Source organism: Salvia hispanica, chromosome 5, assembly GCF_023119035.1.
Source record: "Salvia hispanica cultivar TCC Black 2014 chromosome 5, UniMelb_Shisp_WGS_1.0, whole genome shotgun sequence".
Taxonomy (NCBI): domain Eukaryota; kingdom Viridiplantae; phylum Streptophyta; class Magnoliopsida; order Lamiales; family Lamiaceae; genus Salvia; species Salvia hispanica.
In genome coordinates this window covers 13,579,394-13,598,899 of record NC_062969.1, presented here as the reverse complement: position 1 = coordinate 13,598,899, position 19,506 = coordinate 13,579,394, and the positions used below count along the sequence as shown (strand labels likewise).

At 35.7% G+C, this 19,506-nt stretch overlaps 1 protein-coding gene across 1 annotated transcript; it reads left to right on the top strand.

Moving 5' to 3' along the window:
- Positions 1-3,977: 3,977 nt before the first annotated feature.
- Positions 3,978-6,237, top strand: LOC125188763 (leucine-rich repeat extensin-like protein 3). The gene has a single exon (XM_048085811.1). It carries the CDS (start codon positions 4,199-4,201, stop codon positions 5,807-5,809), a length of 1,611 nt encoding a protein of 536 aa, XP_047941768.1. The 5' UTR covers positions 3,978-4,198; the 3' UTR covers positions 5,810-6,237.
- Positions 6,238-19,506: the final 13,269 nt, after the last annotated feature.

Below are 19,506 nucleotides of genomic sequence, written 5' to 3'. Positions count from 1 at the left end.
AAGAGGTGTTTTATTGTAAGGTGGAATTGTAGTGAAATGATGATAGTTGCTTGATGCCAAAGAATGATCATATATATAGGCTTAATACTGGAGTACTGTATATTTCCGCATTACTTATAACAACTCCTTGAATGTAAATTTATTTAAAATTCAATTTCATGTTAAAGGCATATATCAATATATCTGCAAACAATCAGAATTGCATACAAAATACATTTATTTTAAACTCAATAGATCGTTGAGAGTTGAGACATAATTAATGGTTGTTGCCTTGTTGGTAGAAAAAATGCATGCACAAGGCATGCTCGAGCGCGTATGAGATCATTTTGAATCAATTGTTTTAGTAGTAGCCGTTAACATAAAAAAAGTTAATCAAAATATTAAAAATTATACTAATTATTTATTAATTAAGATTCTGAATGAAGAAAAATCATTAGTAATTATCTTGAAATGATCAAACATTAAGTATAACAATCATATACGTACTCGTTATAAATCAACCCTAGGCAACGGTTATAAAATTAAAATAAACAAAATTGTGTATATAAAAAGGTTGAAGAAAAACTTAATGACAACTTTTATGCTTTATTAGAGGACTACTATCTAGCTAACTTTTATTTCTAGTTATATTATACAAGCAATAATGTGTATAAACTTGATCGAATTTTTATTCATGATAGATAAATATATTTGTCAATGCCTAAACATCAGAAGGAAAATATGAATGAATACATTGTTAGTACTAAATTATTAACACTTGAACGATCACCAATCTAGTAAAGTAGGCGTGTGACATTTTTCCATTCTCTTGGACTAAAAAATAATAGTGGCCGGTGCATGATGAAAATCAATCATTTTCTTTTTATATTTAATTGATGATCACATGAACATCACTTGCAGAACTATTGCAGAGTAACTGGTATTGATCATGCCATTAACAATGTAGACCTCAAATTAAAATTCAAACCATAACATAATCATGCTATGCCATCATTCTACTTAAATCTCAAATCATATCAAAACACACGCAACTTCATTTTTAGATTTTATTTTTAAAAATAAATATCCGATTCTTTTTTTGTTACTATTTTTAAATGTTACTTAATAAATAACTCAAAATTACTTTATTAAATTTAAAAAAAAAACATTTTAAAAACTAAGTTGTAATTCCTATTAGAAACTAAGAAAGTAAATCAAAAGATGGAGTAAAAAAATTTAAAAATATATAGGAGTAAAATTTAAAACTGTAGTATATAACATGTAACTAAGATGGTGTGTAGGAATTCTATATTTACATCTGAATTTACAGAAATAGTGGAAGTTAGAAAATTTCACTCAACCCAAAACCCTCCTCTACACTCAATTTTGCAATAAGACAACTAGAAAAATAATGTTCGTAGTGCCATTAGTGTGAGTGCTTTCATCCATCTATAGATAGTGTTTTGCTGGACATGACTCACAAACTAACTATATTTAAATAAAATACACCTAGGTCTCTAACAAACTGCCATAATAGAGCCTACTTAATTAAAAGATTAGTTTTGTTAATCAACGATTTTTGCAATTTAAATAGATTTAGTTTGTTATTTTTTACTATAAAAACTTATAGTTTTGTTTTCGCGTCAAATTTGACTTATTTAAATAATCAATTGTACCGGCACATAATTTTGGCTTGAAAACAATAGCGTGCATCAAAGCTTTTTTTTTTTGTTATTATTAGACAAAAATGTCTAAACGGCATAACACGATAAATTGAGGGCCTTATAACACGCAAACCAACACAAACTATGAAAATGAGATTACTAAACGTACCTCATGTGAGCATAATAATCATTTAATACACATTTAACATTATTTGTGTTATTGTTACATTTAGTTTGATTTTAATATATTAAAAATTACTCCATTTTTTTAATTTTACAATATTTATAAAAATCAAGGCTCAATTTGTTATTTTAAACATTTATTTAAAATTATAGAGAAAAAAAACAAATCAAGCTTTGAATTTTATAAAAATTAAAAAAAATAACGTGAATAAATTTTGTTAATATATAGAATCAAAATAATATACTAATAAAACAAATAATGCTAAACCTGTATTCATCGAACGTGATGCTCACGCGATTGATACTTACCTAAGATATGTTGTACAACAATGTATATTTGCTAAAGAAAGTAAAGTGTGAAATATCCCAAATTTAAATATTTTGTAGAATAAAGATAGTTTTCCCTCAAATTTTTGAAATGTCTCATATAAACTCCCAATTAGAAACAAATTTTAACTTTAGTATTTTTCAATATAATAAAAAAATGCTCATAATGTGTCATGATTAAAAGGTTCAATAAAAAAAAATACAAAATCAAAAATTGCAAAGATATGAGTACAAAGAACTATCGAGACACGAACATAAGAAAATTTGAAAATACGCACTGCACAATTTGACTAAAACAAAATTAGCTAAATTACTATGTATTGTATGATATGGAGAAAATAAAAGAGATTAATGAGAGTCAAACAATTTTGTTATTTATTCCTATAAAGAATTAACTGGTCCAAGTCCATGCATCTCTATTTTTCTTTTTTTTTTTCCTTTTCTTATCCACAATTCTGTAATTTAGCGCACATTCATTAATTGGAATCCCATCCACATTCCAACAAACAAACAAATCCTACTTACCCCAAATCGTGTATATTTCATGAAATCATTATTACTAGTATTTTTCTAATATTATTTATATTAATCTTAGAACTAAACTGCATGTCCCATTCTCCACAAAACGCCACCTCCAAACGCGTTTACATATAATTGTACAGTTGGCCGGCCTAACGCCGTCACGCCTAATATTTGCATATTCCATTCAACCGCTCTTCCACATATTTTTTTATCTCTAACTTTATATTAAAAATAATCTGCCTCCATTTTATATTGTAGTCGTTATAGTTTAGTTAAATTGCCACGTACCCCTCTATCTGAATATATGAATAAAAAGGAGCAGCATCTTACTCAAAATAATGGCACTGTGAGCCTGTGATTCTACATTTCTACTTATATACGACAATTTATAATTTATTCATACTCATTTTGGCCGTTTTGCAATAAATTAATATGTGCGGTTGTTTTAATTGAAAACTTTTCGAGGGCATTATTGGAAACTTTTTATGTGGAGGAGCGCGTTGAGCATAAATGTGTTAGTTCGAATAAATAAAGTCTCCTCTTTTAGAGAGAGAGCGAGAGAGACCGTGTGAAGTGAGAGAATCTAGTGGGCTTTGAGCTGTGACTTAGCTGTATGTTCATTTTTCCCCCTTAATTAGCTAAAGCAATTCTAATTCAAAACAAGGGCCCCACCACTTATCTCTCCCACACAAAATACGTTAATTAGTTACTAAAAAGCAATTTGCATTCATGATATTTATAGGTATTAATATAACTGTGATAAAATATATAAAAAATATTATTACTAATGATATTTATAAAATAATATAACAGATAATTAATGATATTTTGTTGACTTTTTTGCTCATTTTAATAGTAATAGTTAAAAATTTAAATTATATGGCAAAGTCAAATATGAAAAAAATAGTACTAATAAAATGGTGTTATTTTTAACAAAGCGATATTTATATTTTAAATATTAATTAAAAGACGTGATTTATCTGAAACGATGATGTTTTATTGTAATATTATAATTATTTTAATTATACAGTTGAGAAAAATATAAAATAATATATAATTTAAATAATAATATTCCCTAGATATAATTATAATAAAATTATAAATTACTGTAATACATTGTAATTTGATATTTTTGTAATATGTATAAAAATTGTTACTGCTAATGATATTTATAGGAATAGATATAATCGTAAGAAAAGTACTAAATAATACGGTAATACTAGTATATTTGTAATATTATTCTATGAAAATCAATAATTAGTTTATATTGTGATATGATAATGCTCCTTTATATCCCTTCCCCACTTCCTCTCTCATACACACACCGCACAGCACAATTCTTCTCTCTCTCTCTCTGACTCCTCTCTTCAAAGCCACCCAAATCTCTAAACCTCAGATCTCAATTTCTCCGCTTCCTCTCCCCATTCTCCGCCCAGATCTCCGCCGCATTTCGCAGGCGTAGGCGGAAATAGGGCGTATACAATCCCCATTCTCAGCTGCCGCAGATAGATGTCTGGTGTGAGATGAAGCAAAAGAATCGCTGCATTTCGTGGAGCGGTGTCGCGCTGCTGCTGCTATCTCTCTTCCTCTCCTCCGCTGATGCTTCCGAGGTTCACATCGGCAGCAATGGCGGTCCTCTCAATGACGCACAAGTCAGCTACATCGCCAAGCGCCAGCTGCTCTACTACTTAGACGAGTTCGGCGACAGAGGCGAGAACGTCACCCTCGATCCGTCGCTCGTCTTCGAAAACCCTCGCCTCCGCGACGCCTACATCGCGCTGCAGGCCTGGAAGAAGGCCATTCTCTCAGATCCCTACAATCTCACCGGCGATTGGGTTGGATCTGACGTTTGCAACTACTCCTACGTCTTCTGCGCCCCGGCGCTCGACAATTCCTCAATCCGCACCGTCGCTGGAATCGATCTCAACCACGGAGACATCGCCGGCTATTTGCCGGAGGAACTCGGCCTCCTCAGAGATCTCGGCATTTTCCATATCAATTCCAACCGTTTCTGCGGAACGGTGCCGAAGAAGTTTAAGAACTTGAAGGTGCTGTTTGAGCTCGACCTGAGCAACAACAGGTTCGCCGGAAAGTTTCCTTATGTTGTTCTAGACTTGCCTAAGCTCATATATTTGGATATTCGGTACAATGAGTTTGAAGGAACGGTGCCGCCGCAGCTCTTCGACAAGCCATTGGATGCTATCTTCATCAATCACAACAGGTTCGCTTTCGAATTGCCGGATAACTTTGGCAATTCGCCGGTTTCCGTGATTGTGCTAGCCAACAACAAATTCCACGGCTGTGTGCCGGCGAGCCTCGGCAACATGACCAGGTTGAATGAGATTATTTTGATGAACAACGGGCTGAGGTCGTGCCTGCCGCCGGAGATTGGGATGCTGAAGAACTTGACGGTGCTTGACGTGAGCTACAATGGAATAGTGGGGCCGTTGCCGGAAAGCATTGGAGATATGTTGAGTTTGGAGCAGCTGAATGTGGCTAACAATATTTTCACCGGCACTATTCCGCAGAGCATTTGCAAGCTGCCGAAGCTGGAGAATTTCACCATCACCAATAACTTCTTCACCGGTGAGCCGCCTGTGTGCTTGGCCCTGCCCGAGTTTAATGATCGGCAGAATTGTTTGGCTAACAGGCCGGCTCAGCGATCAGCCGCTCATTGTTCAGCTGTTTTGGCTAAGAAATTTCACTGTGGTGCATTCCGGTGTCATCGGTTTATCCCCACTCTTCCAGCTCCACCGCCTCCTTCACCTCCACCTCCGCCTCCTGTGTATTCTCCGCCACCCCCTGTTTATTCACCTCCACCTCCGCCACCACCTCCCCCACCTGTATACTCACCTCCACCACCACCACCTTCTCCACCTCCGCCATCACCACCGCCGCCACCACCGCCTTCTCCACCTCCGCCGTCACCTCCCCCTCCTGTATACTCACCCCCACCTCCACCCCCGTCTCCTCCACCACCATCGCCTCCCCCACCTGTCTACTCTCCTCCACCTCCTCCTCCGTTTTTTTTGCCCAAAACCATTTCCAGAGAAAGAAAAAGAAACAGGTATCTACATGTTTTAATTAGTCATCTTTACGTCTCAGTGCTTACCATTGTCCCTTGGCATACATGATTCTCTCATCACTGGATGAGCGGAAATGAAACACAAAGAGGGATAGAGAGAGTGATCCAATTAGGTATTGGATGAGAGCATTTGTGCCTGGTATAATGTATTGATTTATTTTAGTTGCCCTTGTGGAAGAAGCAAGATGAGTGGGTGACCAAGAAGAGAGACATGAATTAAGAGCTGAAATTTTTATATATATATATCTTTCCAATTTATTGTGATGGATCATAAATTTAAGTTGTGAAATAAATTAGGTAAATTGCAGGGAGTTGTATGTATATCATAATCAGGAACTAGAACTGCTGTTGTTCTAGCCTTAGTTTGCTGCCTTTCATTTTTATTTATCATACATTTTTTTCTCTCTTTTTCACCAGTTTATAGAATAATAATCATCATTTAACATTGGTATTCAATACATCAGTTTTTTCCCAGAATTGATCCGGGCCTTCTTCTCTCTTCTGTTTTTTTTTCCCTAATTGCTGAGTTCCTTTTCTCTGCTCTTTTTCCTCCTATATAATTTAATCATAGTATGATTTGGGATAAAATCAGAGGGAATTAATTGGATTATGTTAGTTTAATGGGTGAAAATGATGAACAAAAATGTGATGTGGTGTTTGACGACGCCTTATTAACGTGAAGGAGACCAAGCACATGGTGATGATGATAAATTGATAATGATGAAGAGGTTGAAGGCGACATCAAATTATGATAAATATTTCCAATTATCCATTCATGTGTTCCGAATTTAACATTTTCTAAGCGAATAAGTTTCTTCTGACCAAGCAAATGAGTCGATGTGACATTTTTGTTGAAAAATGACAAATTACTCCATATTTGTTTGTTAGGGAGAACTCCATTAAATTAGAATAAGAGGTTTAACCAAAACTTATAACATTAATTAGTTTTAAATAATTTTATGTTACAATATCCATGATCCCTATTAATAAAGATTTTCATTAATTATAATAGTGAATTGAATTGTTGATGGTATATTAAAACGAGAAAAACGTCTAATCAAATAGGGTGATCGCCCATAATTAACGACACATCCAAATCAGTTGACGGTCCCCGTATGCTAGTTAACGATACATCCAAATCAGTTGACGGTCACAATCTCTATTTTTAAATTTATCTAATTATGAAATGACACCTTTGTCCTCCTCTTCTCTTTCCACTTTTTCCTTTTACTTTTCTCCTACTAGTAGTAGTATTTTTTTATGTCTCGGAAAAATAATAATTTTAGAATGTTGCCGACAAAATTTTCAAATTATTCCATTACCATATGCTATCATCCGTCATTACCGTCGAGGTTAGGCATGGAACAAAATATTATTAATCTACTTGAAAATAATTCAAATTCAAACCTTTTTGTGTGTTGACAATTGTCAGACTATATATGTCCAAATTTGATTTGTGGCGTTTAATTTGGGTATGTTGCCAACTCAAACTTTAAGATGCTTTTTAGCCACAAACTAACAAATTAGAGAAAACATTAATGCAGTGCTAAAATTGCACAGGCTGGAGGATTATTTAGAGTGGGAACAGGTTGCTGGAGTTGGATTTTGTGGGAAAAAAACCTAGTCAACCCTATAATTGTTTCTTAACTATTTCAAAGTTATTACTTGAGGATCGTTTCGTAATTATGTTATAGAGTAAGTTAAGAGTATTATTATATATGTTATTAATAATGTGTTTGATATGCATATAAGTCTTACTAGTAAATAACTCGTGTTATTGGACTGGAGAAATTCGCTTTGAAGCTTATGTTTTCACATTATCCATCATTTTGTCAAGTTACAATAATAACTTTAGGAATTGGACCTAGATAATGCGATCAAATTACTAAATTGTTCTCCATTTTTTTACCTCTCTATTTGAGTAGACATATTAAAAAGGGTATTTAAGTCCATACAAAATTAACATGGTCTTCTGTCTTTCCCAACAAACAAGTACTAGTATTAAAGAGAGGGTAAATTTTTATCAAATTATCAAACACATCTACTAGATATAATAATTAGCACAAATTATAATACTATCATGGACCATGGTCATTATCCTACCTAGTTGAAACATAGATATATCGAATCGCACCTATTTTGTTTTCTTAATGTGATTTATCTTTCTCATGTAATTTGAATCCTATTCCACAAAATCAAACTTTACTTAGAACAACGACTGCAACTAAAAAATCTTCATTCTTAAATTCCAAATTCAAAACTTGGAAACTACATGGGAAATAATAGTGAATTTCTATTGGAGATTAAACATTCATACATTTCACTTTCAGAAAAAGAAGAGTATGTCTCTATTGCCAAGGTCCCATTCACCAAAAATTCACTAGAGCCAAAGCCTAAGATATGGTGATACTTTAAAAATAAAGGTAACACTACATGTAAATATTTTACTAATATGTACAAACATGTTAAAAGCTGAACTAGATTTGTGCAACCATTTCATGTAAGTATTCGTGGGGGAAAAAGAATGATACAAAGTAAGAATTGTTTTGACTCTTTTGTGGAGAAAGTGGTGATGGGTGCATCTTTGTTGACTAATGAGGATAAAGAAAGTGAGTGAAATAAAATTTAAGTGAAAGTAAATTGGCACTAAAATCCCGCCTCAATTTGTGTTAAATACACAAATCAATTGGATCTCCCACTTATTTATTATCCATCAACCATAACTCCACCACTCACCATGTGCACATTTAAGTTTCCTTCAACTTCACACCTCTTCCTACTTATATAAATTCTACATTATTTATTCAATTTTTTCTCTTGTTCTTTTAATTATAAAAAGTAGTATTGGCTTATTCTTTATATCGATAAGGCCAAATCCCTATGATGCTTTGAACTTTTAAGATTTGAATGTGATAACGGAATTATCAATTAACCCATATTTTGATGAAATTTTGATGTAGCATCTTCTTTCAAAGTGATCTCGGGTTTGATTCTCATCTTAGAATATATATGGATGTAGCAAATGCTTAAAGTGATCTGGTACTGGTATGAATAGTATTGGAGGAATTAAATTGGGCAATTATTTAAGAAAAGATAGATTTTAATTTTTTTCTTATAAGAGATATTGGTATTAAAAGTCATAAATTTTTAGCCAATTTTGGCATTCTTATGAACTTTGAAAGTGATTTAAAAGTCACAAATTTTAAAATCTACATAACATATTTTATCCTATTAATTAGATACATATTATTCAACATTGAATTCAAAAATTAAGATGTCAAAACAATATTATTTTATGAATAGTTCAGACTAAAGAGTCGATTTTATGACTAGCCACGAAGAATCAAATTTGAAATCAGTTTATAACTTTGAGCGCTTATTTGTGCAAAAATGTTATAAGGTTATATGAGGGAGTTGTAATTTTGTAAATAATGACTCATTGTATAGATACGCCAAAGTTGTGACTTGTGACATTAAAAAATCACAAACTGATACTTTCAGTTCTTATTTGTAAATCATAAAATACAAGGCTCAAAAACAATGAATATTCATTACCAAAAAAAAACTACTACAGTATGAATTTTATACTACTAAATGATGAATGTATATGTATTAGTTGTGGCATATATGATTGTGTCACGATATCTCTATTACTCCTTCCGTTCGCGAATAGAAGTCACATTTCTCTGTGGCACGAATTTTAAGAAAAATTAATGGTATATGAGTTCCACTTGTTACTTGTACGTATTTGTATTAATTCTAAATGAAATTTGAATGAAATGAGTTAATCGGAGGGAGTAATCATCATTTAATTTATAAAAATGAAAACTACTTTATTGTTACTTTAAAATGGAAATTTACATTAATCTAATTTTAAATTCTACTAGTATTTTTTTTTCTCGAGCTCCTCAATCATCTTAGTCATAAGAAGGAGGCGTTCAACCTCGGACAAATGGGAAGTGTGCGTATGCATATTGCACGAATGTCGTTTGAGCTCTTCGATTCATTAAAACTTTGAAGATAGACAAAAAAAATTGAAAATATGAAAATAGAGAGTGAGAGATGTGAAAAATGAGAACATATGGATATTTATAGAGAAATTAAATTTATAAGTATATAAAAAAAGGATTAAATCGCGCGGATGCTGGGGCGGTACCACCGGCCGGCGGCGATTCAGCCGCGAGGGAGGCAGGGAGCTGGGTGGCCGTGGAATTATAAGGAGATGCAATATGCTCCCCTATGTAGCTATGCCATGAACCTACATACAATCAATTATATATTGACGTCTTTTTTTACTTCCTAGTGTCTTGTCACACTTTGGTTATCTCCTATTTACCAAAATTTCCTTCATTCCTACAATAGTTATGCCCAATTTAATCGTGATTTTCGTTATTGGATGGATGCCATTAAAAAGAAAAAAAATGGAAGCTACGTGTACGCGTTGTCAAATTCTATTGACAACAATCATAACACAACTAATTCATAGTTATACCCTTGTATGATTATCCAACATTTGTGTTTCTCCTCGTAAAAGAACATGTTGGTTCTTCCGTGTGGTATAACGGGATATAAAGAGATAAAGAATATTTAGGGTGTAATACAATTCAAAATAATACTCAGAAAATAAATGAAAGAGAAATACATGAAAAGTGGAAATAAATTGATCAAGTTGAATATAATTGAATAAACTGATCAAGCTGAACTAAATATAGAAAGAAAATAAAAAACAAGTCAAAGTGATCAAGCCGAGTCGATGAGACATCTTTTTGCAAGACGAGATACGCCTCGATAGTGCTCTCGGCTTGGCGTGTCGTCCTCAAGATAAAACGGTTTTGTTTTGTCTGTTGCAGCACCGCAGACGGAACAAGCTCGAGGGTAGAGCTTCAAAAGGACAATGTAGAGAGAGCGCTTATGATTTGTGAATGCAGAATGTGTGATGTAGTTGTGTGGAATGCATGAAATGTCTTCCTATTTATAGGGGTTTTATTTGAAATGCTTGAAACACTAACATTTTCCGTTTTCATAAAATTCGGTTGGTCGACCATTTTCCAATCACATGCCATTTCTGAATCACTTTCCAATTTCGTGAACCAGGAATGTGGCCAAATTCTATGACGGTAACTAAACCACCCAACTCGTAAGATAGTGCACGGTCCTCAAGGTGCACTAGCTTGAGCAGGGTTTGCCGCCCTTGCTTAAGTATGAATTCGATTTCATGACGACACACAACCAAGTGACACACAACCAAGAAGATAGTCAGTTCGTGAAACAAATCATGACAAGACAAACATTTTCCCGTATTTGAAACATAAAATCATTTATCGGCATAAGCAAAACACTTAACATAGAATGCATATGTTTTAATTTATTTTTTATTGACCGTTCTCGCCCTCGAAAACTTACTCTCTTCACCCCTTTATTCTTCGCAAATTAATCGAATTCAGAATTTAGCTACATATTTTTTCAATTAAATCTCAACTTTAACTACTTCAAATGGAGAATAATTCGTTAGTATAACTAATTGGCTCAAAAATTAAATAAATAGCCAACAATAAACTTGAATTAATTCTAGCCCAATCCTTTAATTAAGTCTTTTAGTTTCTGGCCCAAAGCTTTTAAAGCGTGGCCCCAAAATAATTAAACTATTCACCCCGTAAGTTAAGTTTCTTCAATTAAATTCGATTTCTTAATTTTAAAGTTTGGTTCGTTTTGCTCGGGTTCGATTAAACAATATGATTGGGTTGATGATATGACTATGATGAATGTGAAATTGATGATGGTAGAGAAAATATACATTTTGAACTTGGTAAAGATTAGTGTAAATTGGCCTTTGTCTCGTTGGATGTTTTGAAGAATTTGTGAATATTTGGGTGTAGAGAATATATAGAGGGAATTTTTGCCATAATATTTGGTGATTTCTTGCCATAATTTTGGAGTCTCATTTTTCGGGAATTGATTTGCAGGATCAAGACAAGAGATCAAGAAGAAATTTTGTAGGTGGAGATCAGTGACAAAAATCGTTCCTGCATGGAAGAAAGAAAGGAAAATTTTCTTTTCCTTATTCTAGATTTATTTGGGCTCAAGAAAGGAAGAATAAAAGAAATTGGGCTCAACTCTCAAGAGTAAAAAATAAAAGAATTTGGCCTACCATGTTAGTATTTCATTTGATTTTATTAATTGTTGAAAGCCTAATACTTTGTATTTTAATTAATTTGGAAATGGATATCTACATTTAAATATTTTCTTTTGAAGTAGTACAAGGAGTTTTGATCTGTTGGATCTGAAAATTGGCGGTCAGGATTTACCTGATGTCAACTCTGCAAAAAATGTCAATCAGAGTGAATGTCAATTGAATGTGTGTAAAATGACACTATAATTATATTAAGAGCATCCGCAATGGTGCATAGGCCAGCCATAGGCCAGCCATTCTCTCCTCTGCCACGTCAGCAACACTAAAAAAACCACCTGCCACGTCAGATTTAGGCTAGCCATAGGCCAGCCCAATAAAAACAATTCAAAATATACTACATTTACGGAATGAAAATTACGATTAAAATACGGAATTAAATTTAGACACGTGTACGGGAAAATTCATTAATTGCATTTTAAAAAGTTACATAGATAAAAAAAAAAAAGTACATGCATAATAAAGAAAAAAAACTATCGTCGTGCAGTCCTCCGTGCCCACAACTCTTCAATTATATCCTTTTGGAGTTGAATATGAGCATCCACTTGGCGCATGCCGGCAAATTCCTTGAGTCGGCCGGCTTCATCGAGGGGTACCCCACGTCGTACACTAGGGGTGGCCGTTCCGTGGCTTGGACCGGCTTCATCGTCATTGACCCAACTAGTCGGTTGTACGCCTTCGTCTTCGACGATCATGTTGTGCAGGATAATGCAAGCGTACATTATCTCGGAAACGCATCCGACATCCCACAAACGCGTTGGGCCCTTGATTGCCGCCCATCGAGACCGGAGCACACCAAATGCGCGCTCCACGTCCTTGCGCGCCGACTCCTGTCGTTGCGCAAAGTAGGCCTTCTTTTCATCACTTGTTTGTCGGATCGTCTTCACAAAGACCGGCCACCGAGGGTATATCCCATCCGCCAAGTAGTAGCCCATATCATGCCGGTTGCCGTTGGCCACGAATGAGACGGCTGGACCGACGCCCGGCACTTCTCGTTGAAGAGGGGAGACGAGTTCGGGACGTTGAGGTCGTTGTTCGACCCGGCTACCCCAAAATACGCATGCCAGATCCACAGCCGGTAATCAGCTACGGCCTCGAGGATTATCGTGGGGTTCTTTGACTTGTAGCCGGTCGTGTAGGCCCCCTTCCAGGCAGTCGGACAGTTCTTCCACTCCCAATGCATACAGTCTATGCCGCCCTAACATCCCGGGGAACCCATGCTTCTCCCCTGCATACGCATCAAATTCCGACAATCTTTAGTGCTCACCGGCCACCGAAAATGCCGATCACGCCCCCACAGAACTCCTTCGACATTTCAGTGGCCGACGACTCACCGATGTGGAGGTACTCATCCCACATGTCCGCCGCGCCTCCGTAGGCCAACCGCCTGATTGCCGCCGTGCACTTTTGGATAGGGGTGTGGCCGGGTCTGCCCGCCGCCCGCATCGTGCCTGAAGCGGAAACACATATATTGACGCTCCAATGCCCTAACGATGCGCATAAACAACTCCCTGCGCATTCTGAAACGCCGTCGGAACATGTTGGCGGGAAACCGCGGGTACTCTGCAAAGTAGTCCTCATATAGCCGCCGATGTGCAGCTACGTGATCCCGATCAATCACCGCTCGGTGGTGGACAACCTGGTGGAGGAGGGCGAGGTATCGCCTGCTTGTTCCACCATACGCATGTACCGCTCCATCCCGCGGTTCATGTAGGCCTCCATAGCCTCGTTCATCCTCCGTTCGTACTCCTCAGGATCCCCACCACTACCGCTACCGCTACCACCCGCGTGATCCATCGCTCGATGATGCTCTTGAACAGAAAGTTAGAGAGAGAGAAAACTCGTTAAAACAAGTGGTGCAAATGAAAATGAAACGAAAATCGCGTTTATATATGATTTAAAAAAAAAAAAAAAAAAAAATCGAAAAATCGGCGCGGCCGATCGCTGGCCGATCGGGCCTCCACAATGGCGGCTAGCCGATCGGCTAGCGTTTCGGCCAGCGACGAGCGATCGGCGAGCCCACGCCGATCCGCTCGCCGATTTTGCGGCTGGCCGATTGCAATGGTTCGGCTAGCCGATCGGCCAGCGCGACGAATCGGCTAGCCGGTCGCTAGCCGACTATTGCGGATGCTCTAACATACTCATCTTATTGTGTTGACGTTTTGAATAAGGGTGGAAATACGGATATCGGGTATTGGGTTTACCCGTACCCGATCCGATATCCGCCGGGTATTTGATACCCAATATCCAATTTTATGGGTTTGGGCATGGGATTGGATATTGAGATTTAAGATAAATAGGGTATTGAGTAACCTGAATTGGTATCAGATAATACCCGAATATCCAATTTATTATTTAAAGCAATTTTTAAATTAGGTTTAGCCATTTTGTGCTTCAAGAGCTAGGCTAATTTATTTACTAATTACATTTTACTAGGTTAACTTTCTCTATACTTATATAAATAAGTCAATCTCTCTTACTCTAGATCACGGCTTCTCCAAACTCTCAAATTTTACGTATTCCATAGCCAACTCATATTATTTTTATATTATAGTTAATTATTTTGACTTTTATATGACTTTTAACTGTTTAATTAAATGCGTAACTTTTATTATTTTACTTACATATTGCATAACCAATCACTATAAATATATTTATACTTTAAAATAAAAATGACCCATTTTTTTTTATAGTTTTATACTACAAAATAAATGCAACATTAAAGATATTAGTCAATTTAAATATTTCTATATTTATATTAATATATAAAATTTGATTTTTTTTATTAGTTATTAACACATATAAAGAGTCGGGTATTTGGGTACCTGATACGTCGAGTATGGATACCCGGGGCGAGTATTGGAGTACCCAAAAATATATCCGGTCGGGTTTTGGATAGACATTTAGATAATTTTCGATGTTTGGGTACCCGATTTTTTCGGGTCGGGTATCCACGGATACCTGTATTCCCACCCCTAGTTTTGAATTATACTATAGTGACATCATTAAAATGTCAAACGAGATTAACATTGATATCCATTTATATTAAAATATTATTTTTAAACTATAACATGATATCATTTCAAACCATTAAAAATCTTTAAAATTCTACAACCTAAATTGTATAGTTAGCATTTAGGGAGGAGTTATCAATAAATTACCTCGCTATAATAAATAGGTATAGATTTAGTCTAGGATATAAATAATACTAGTACTATATAGTATCATTTTTTTCTAAAACTTATGTGGCATACAACGTGGCAGTTTAGACTTAGAGCATCTCCAATGGTACTTCGGCCAAAAATCGGCCAACAGTTTCTCCCCCTGCCACGTCAGCAGTACTAAAAATCCACCTGCCACATCAGATTTAGGTCAGCCACAGGCCAGCCGCAATAAAAATAATTCAAAAAATACTACATTTACGGAATTAAAATTACGATTAAATTACGGAATTAAATTTACGAGACATATACGGGAAAATTCATTAATTGCATTTAAAAAAGGTAATAGATAAAAAAAATTACATTTAAAAAGGTACATAATAAAGAAAAAAACTATCGCCGTGCAATCCTCCGTGCCCACAACTCTTCAATTATATCCTTTTGGAGTTGAATATGAGCATCCACTTGGCGCATGTCGGCAAATTCCTTGAGGCGGCCGGCTTCATCGAGAGGTACCCCACGTCGTACACTAGGGGTGGCCGTTCCGTGGCTTGGACCGGCTTCATCATCATTAGCCCAACTAGTCGGTTGTACGCCTTCGTCTTCGACGATCATGTTGTGCAGGATAATGCAGCGTACATTATCTGGGAAACGCGTCCGACATCCCACAAACGCATTGGACCCTTAATTGCCGCCCATCGAGACCGGAGCACACCAAATGCACGCTCCACGTCCTTGCGCGCCGACTCCTGTCGTTCCGCAAAGTAGGCCTTCCTTTCATCACTTGTTTGCCTGATCGTCTTCACAAAGACCGGCCACCGAGGGTATATCCCATCCGCCAAGTAGTAGCCCATATCATGCCGGTTGCCGTTGGCCACAAATGAGACGGCTGGACCGACGCCCTGGCACTTCTCGTTGAAGAGGGGAGACGAGTTCGGGACGTTGAGGTCGTTATTCGACCCGGCTACCCCAAAATACGCATGTCGATCCACAGCCGGTAATCAGCTACGGCCTCGAGGATTATCGTGGGATTCTTTGACTTGTAGCCGGTCGTGTAGGCCCCTTCCAGCCCGGTCGGACAGTTCTTCCACTCCCAATGCATACAATCTATGCTGCCTAACATCCCGGGGAACCCATGCTTTTCCCCGTGCATCTGCATCAAATTCCGACAATCTTCGGGAGTAGGGCTTCGAAGGTACTGCTCACCGAAAACGTTTATCACGCCCCCACAAATCCTTCGAGACATTCCAGGGCCGTCGACTCACCGATATGGAGGTACTCATCCCACATGTCCTGCCGCGCCTCCGTAAGCCAAACTGCCTGATTGGCGCCATGCACTTTTGAATAGGGGTGTGGCCGGGTCTGCCAGCCGCATCGTGCCTAAAGCGGAAACACAGATATCGACGCTCTAATGCGCCAACGATGCGCATAAACAACTCCCTGCGCATTCTAAAACGCCGCCGGAACATGTTGGCGGGAAACCGCGGTTCTCTGAAAAGTAGTCGTCGTACAGAAAGTTAGAGAGAGAGAAAACTCATCGCTCGATGATGCTCTTGTACAAAAAGTTAGAGAGAGAGAAAACTCGTTAAAACAAGTGGTGCAAATGAAAATGAAACGTAAATCGCGTTTATATAGGTTTTTTTAAAAAAAAAAAACAAACAAAACAAAAATCGCCGCTGGCCGATCGGGCCGCCACAATGGCGGCTAGCCGATCGGCCAGCCCACGCCGGTCCGCTCGCCGATTTCGCGCTGGCCGCCTCCAATGGTTCGGCTAGCCGATCGGCCAGCGCGAAAAATCGGCTAGCCGGTCGCTAGCCGACCGTTGGAGATGCTCTTAGTCATCAATTTTTCGGTGTTGAAAATATTGATTCTAATAATTTTAAGATATAATTGATTAGAAAAAATGATAATCATAGTAACTAAATAATAAGTACTCCATAGAACAATGAAAAAATGTTAACTGTTTTAAACCTTTAATTTTCTCTAATTAGGGAGAGTGAGACGGTGAATGGACCTTTTCTTTGATAAACTAATCTTATTGTATTTTACAATGTAGAACTAAAATAACATCGATCTTTTAATATATAGTCATTTCATATATTGTGTTAAAATAAAAAAACTATCTATATGCTATTTTCCGAGGCCATTTGGTAACTCGTAATCCATAACCTTAAAATTAAATTAATAGAAGTCTTCGTAATATCTAATCAACTTATAATGATATTATACGTATTTTGTATGAAAATAATACTAATAAAAATAGCCATCTATCTCCCTATCTCCCACCACTCCAAACCACTAGGTTTATATGTAGAGTTTTTTATATTTATTGAGAACGCTATTGTTGAAATTGAAATTCATAATTTTGAAGATTTAACCTGAAGTTAACCCCTCGGCTTTTCTTATTAATTAATTAATTAATTAATTAATATGTAAATTGCACGTGTATTTGTGTGATATTGCTCACATTGAAAATACAACCAACCACTAAAAACTACTATGATTTTCAGCAATTTAATATCACCTAAGCTATGTAGCTTAATCGCAAGGATTCTTAAATGGTCACAAACCTTTAAATAAATATAAATTTTTAACGTACAAGTGGTTAATAAAATCTTTATTACTTGAATATAAATTCTTAAATGGACACAAACCTTTAAATAAATATAAATGGCCTCAAGCATACTCAACAAATCTACGTCACTTATTTTCATTATTACATGAATATGAATTCGATCCATATGTGGAAAAATTTAACCACAGATATACTTACATAAAAGCTAGGATAGAGGGTGGCCTCCTTTTTATTAAAGTTAGGTGAACAAGGACTCCCTACTTTATTTTAATTAAATTTTTAATTTGTCATGTTATTATATACACGTATATGCTTTGAATATTGTTACTATTTGAAATCCAATGTGATTGTAAAAGGATCTAGAATCGAATTGCTTGTATATTGGATAACGTCGGCAGATGAATAAAATTTATTGAAAGATGATAGCTATTGTTCTAATTTTATACTCCCTCAGTTCCATACTAATAGAGTCATTTTGCCATTTTAGTACGTTTCATAGTAATAGGGTCATTTTCCTTTTCAGTAAAAGTCAACACATTTTTCTACACCTATTTTACTCTTTCTTAGTTTATTATCTCTTCATCTTTCCACCTTTTTCATTTTTCACTTTACTTTCCCTTTACTTAACTCACCTAACATAATTTTTTTTAATATCCGTGCAAAAAATAAATACCTACATTACTATGGAACGGAAGGAGTATTGTATAGATATAACGGAAAACAATCATAAATTCAATAGATAAGTTTGGATGTACTTAATATATAGCCTATACCAAGTACCAACCCCTTAATCGGCCGGTGACAGATATAACTAAATTTTAAGTAGTTTGCATAAATCTGAAATTTATTGCTCTTAGTTTGCATAAATCTTAAATGTATTGCTCTTACTTTCCATAAATCTGAAATTTATTGATCTATATGGTATTTTGTTATAAGAGTACATTGTCAAATAAAGGTTAAATTCCAATTCGTCTCCTAGTTTTCAATATCTAAAAATAAATCACAAAGTTTGAGATTTTTATAATTATCTCATCTCTCATCCTTCCTTTTTTTCGGCTAATTATATGATGGTACAGAGTCAGTTTAAGACACATGGACAAAATGTCATTATGAACTTAATTAGACGTTGTCATTTTGCATAACAACGTTTTGTCCACGTGATTTAAACCGTCTGCCACATTAACGCATAATTGGCCGAAAAAGGGAAGGATAAGATGATAAACAAAAATTTCAAACTTTGTGATTTATTTTCATTGCAACAAGATTTGATCCTCCGTTGCTAACTACGCTGCCCCTACGGGCATCGTGATTTATTTCAGATTTTATGAAGGGTTGGACGAATCATGAGGAGATCTCTAATTTAATCATATTTCGTGATTTATTTGATAATTTATTGTATTATAATTATTAAATCTTTTTTTATATGTATTGTTGTTATAGAATTGTGATATTCAACTAATAACAACCTTTTTCTTTCGATCAATAAAGTCTGATGTTTGAGTTTTCTCAAATACACGTGTATAATAGTTTAAGTCTAACTAAGTAAAAGTCAATAATGTATCTCTTAATATATAGCTTATCTCTCAATTATCGTCTTTATTTAATTATACAAGGATTAATATCAAAATATGCCTATTCATACGGTATTTAATAGTGCAATTCGAATTAGTATTTATTTAATGAAATTCGACACCATGCAAGAAAATATATTATGCTAACATGAATCATATTTCGTTTTCTCTCTCTTTTTTCACAGTTGGAATTCCAGTGGGCGCGTTACGCATAGGACCACAATAATCATCAATATTGACATACGAAATAAA

What these genes read in the sequence shown, in the direction of transcription:
- LOC125188763 (XM_048085811.1), top strand. Translation starts at nt 4,199, where the DNA reads ATGAAGCAAAAGAATCGCTGCATTTCGTGGAGCGGTGTCGCGCTGCTG.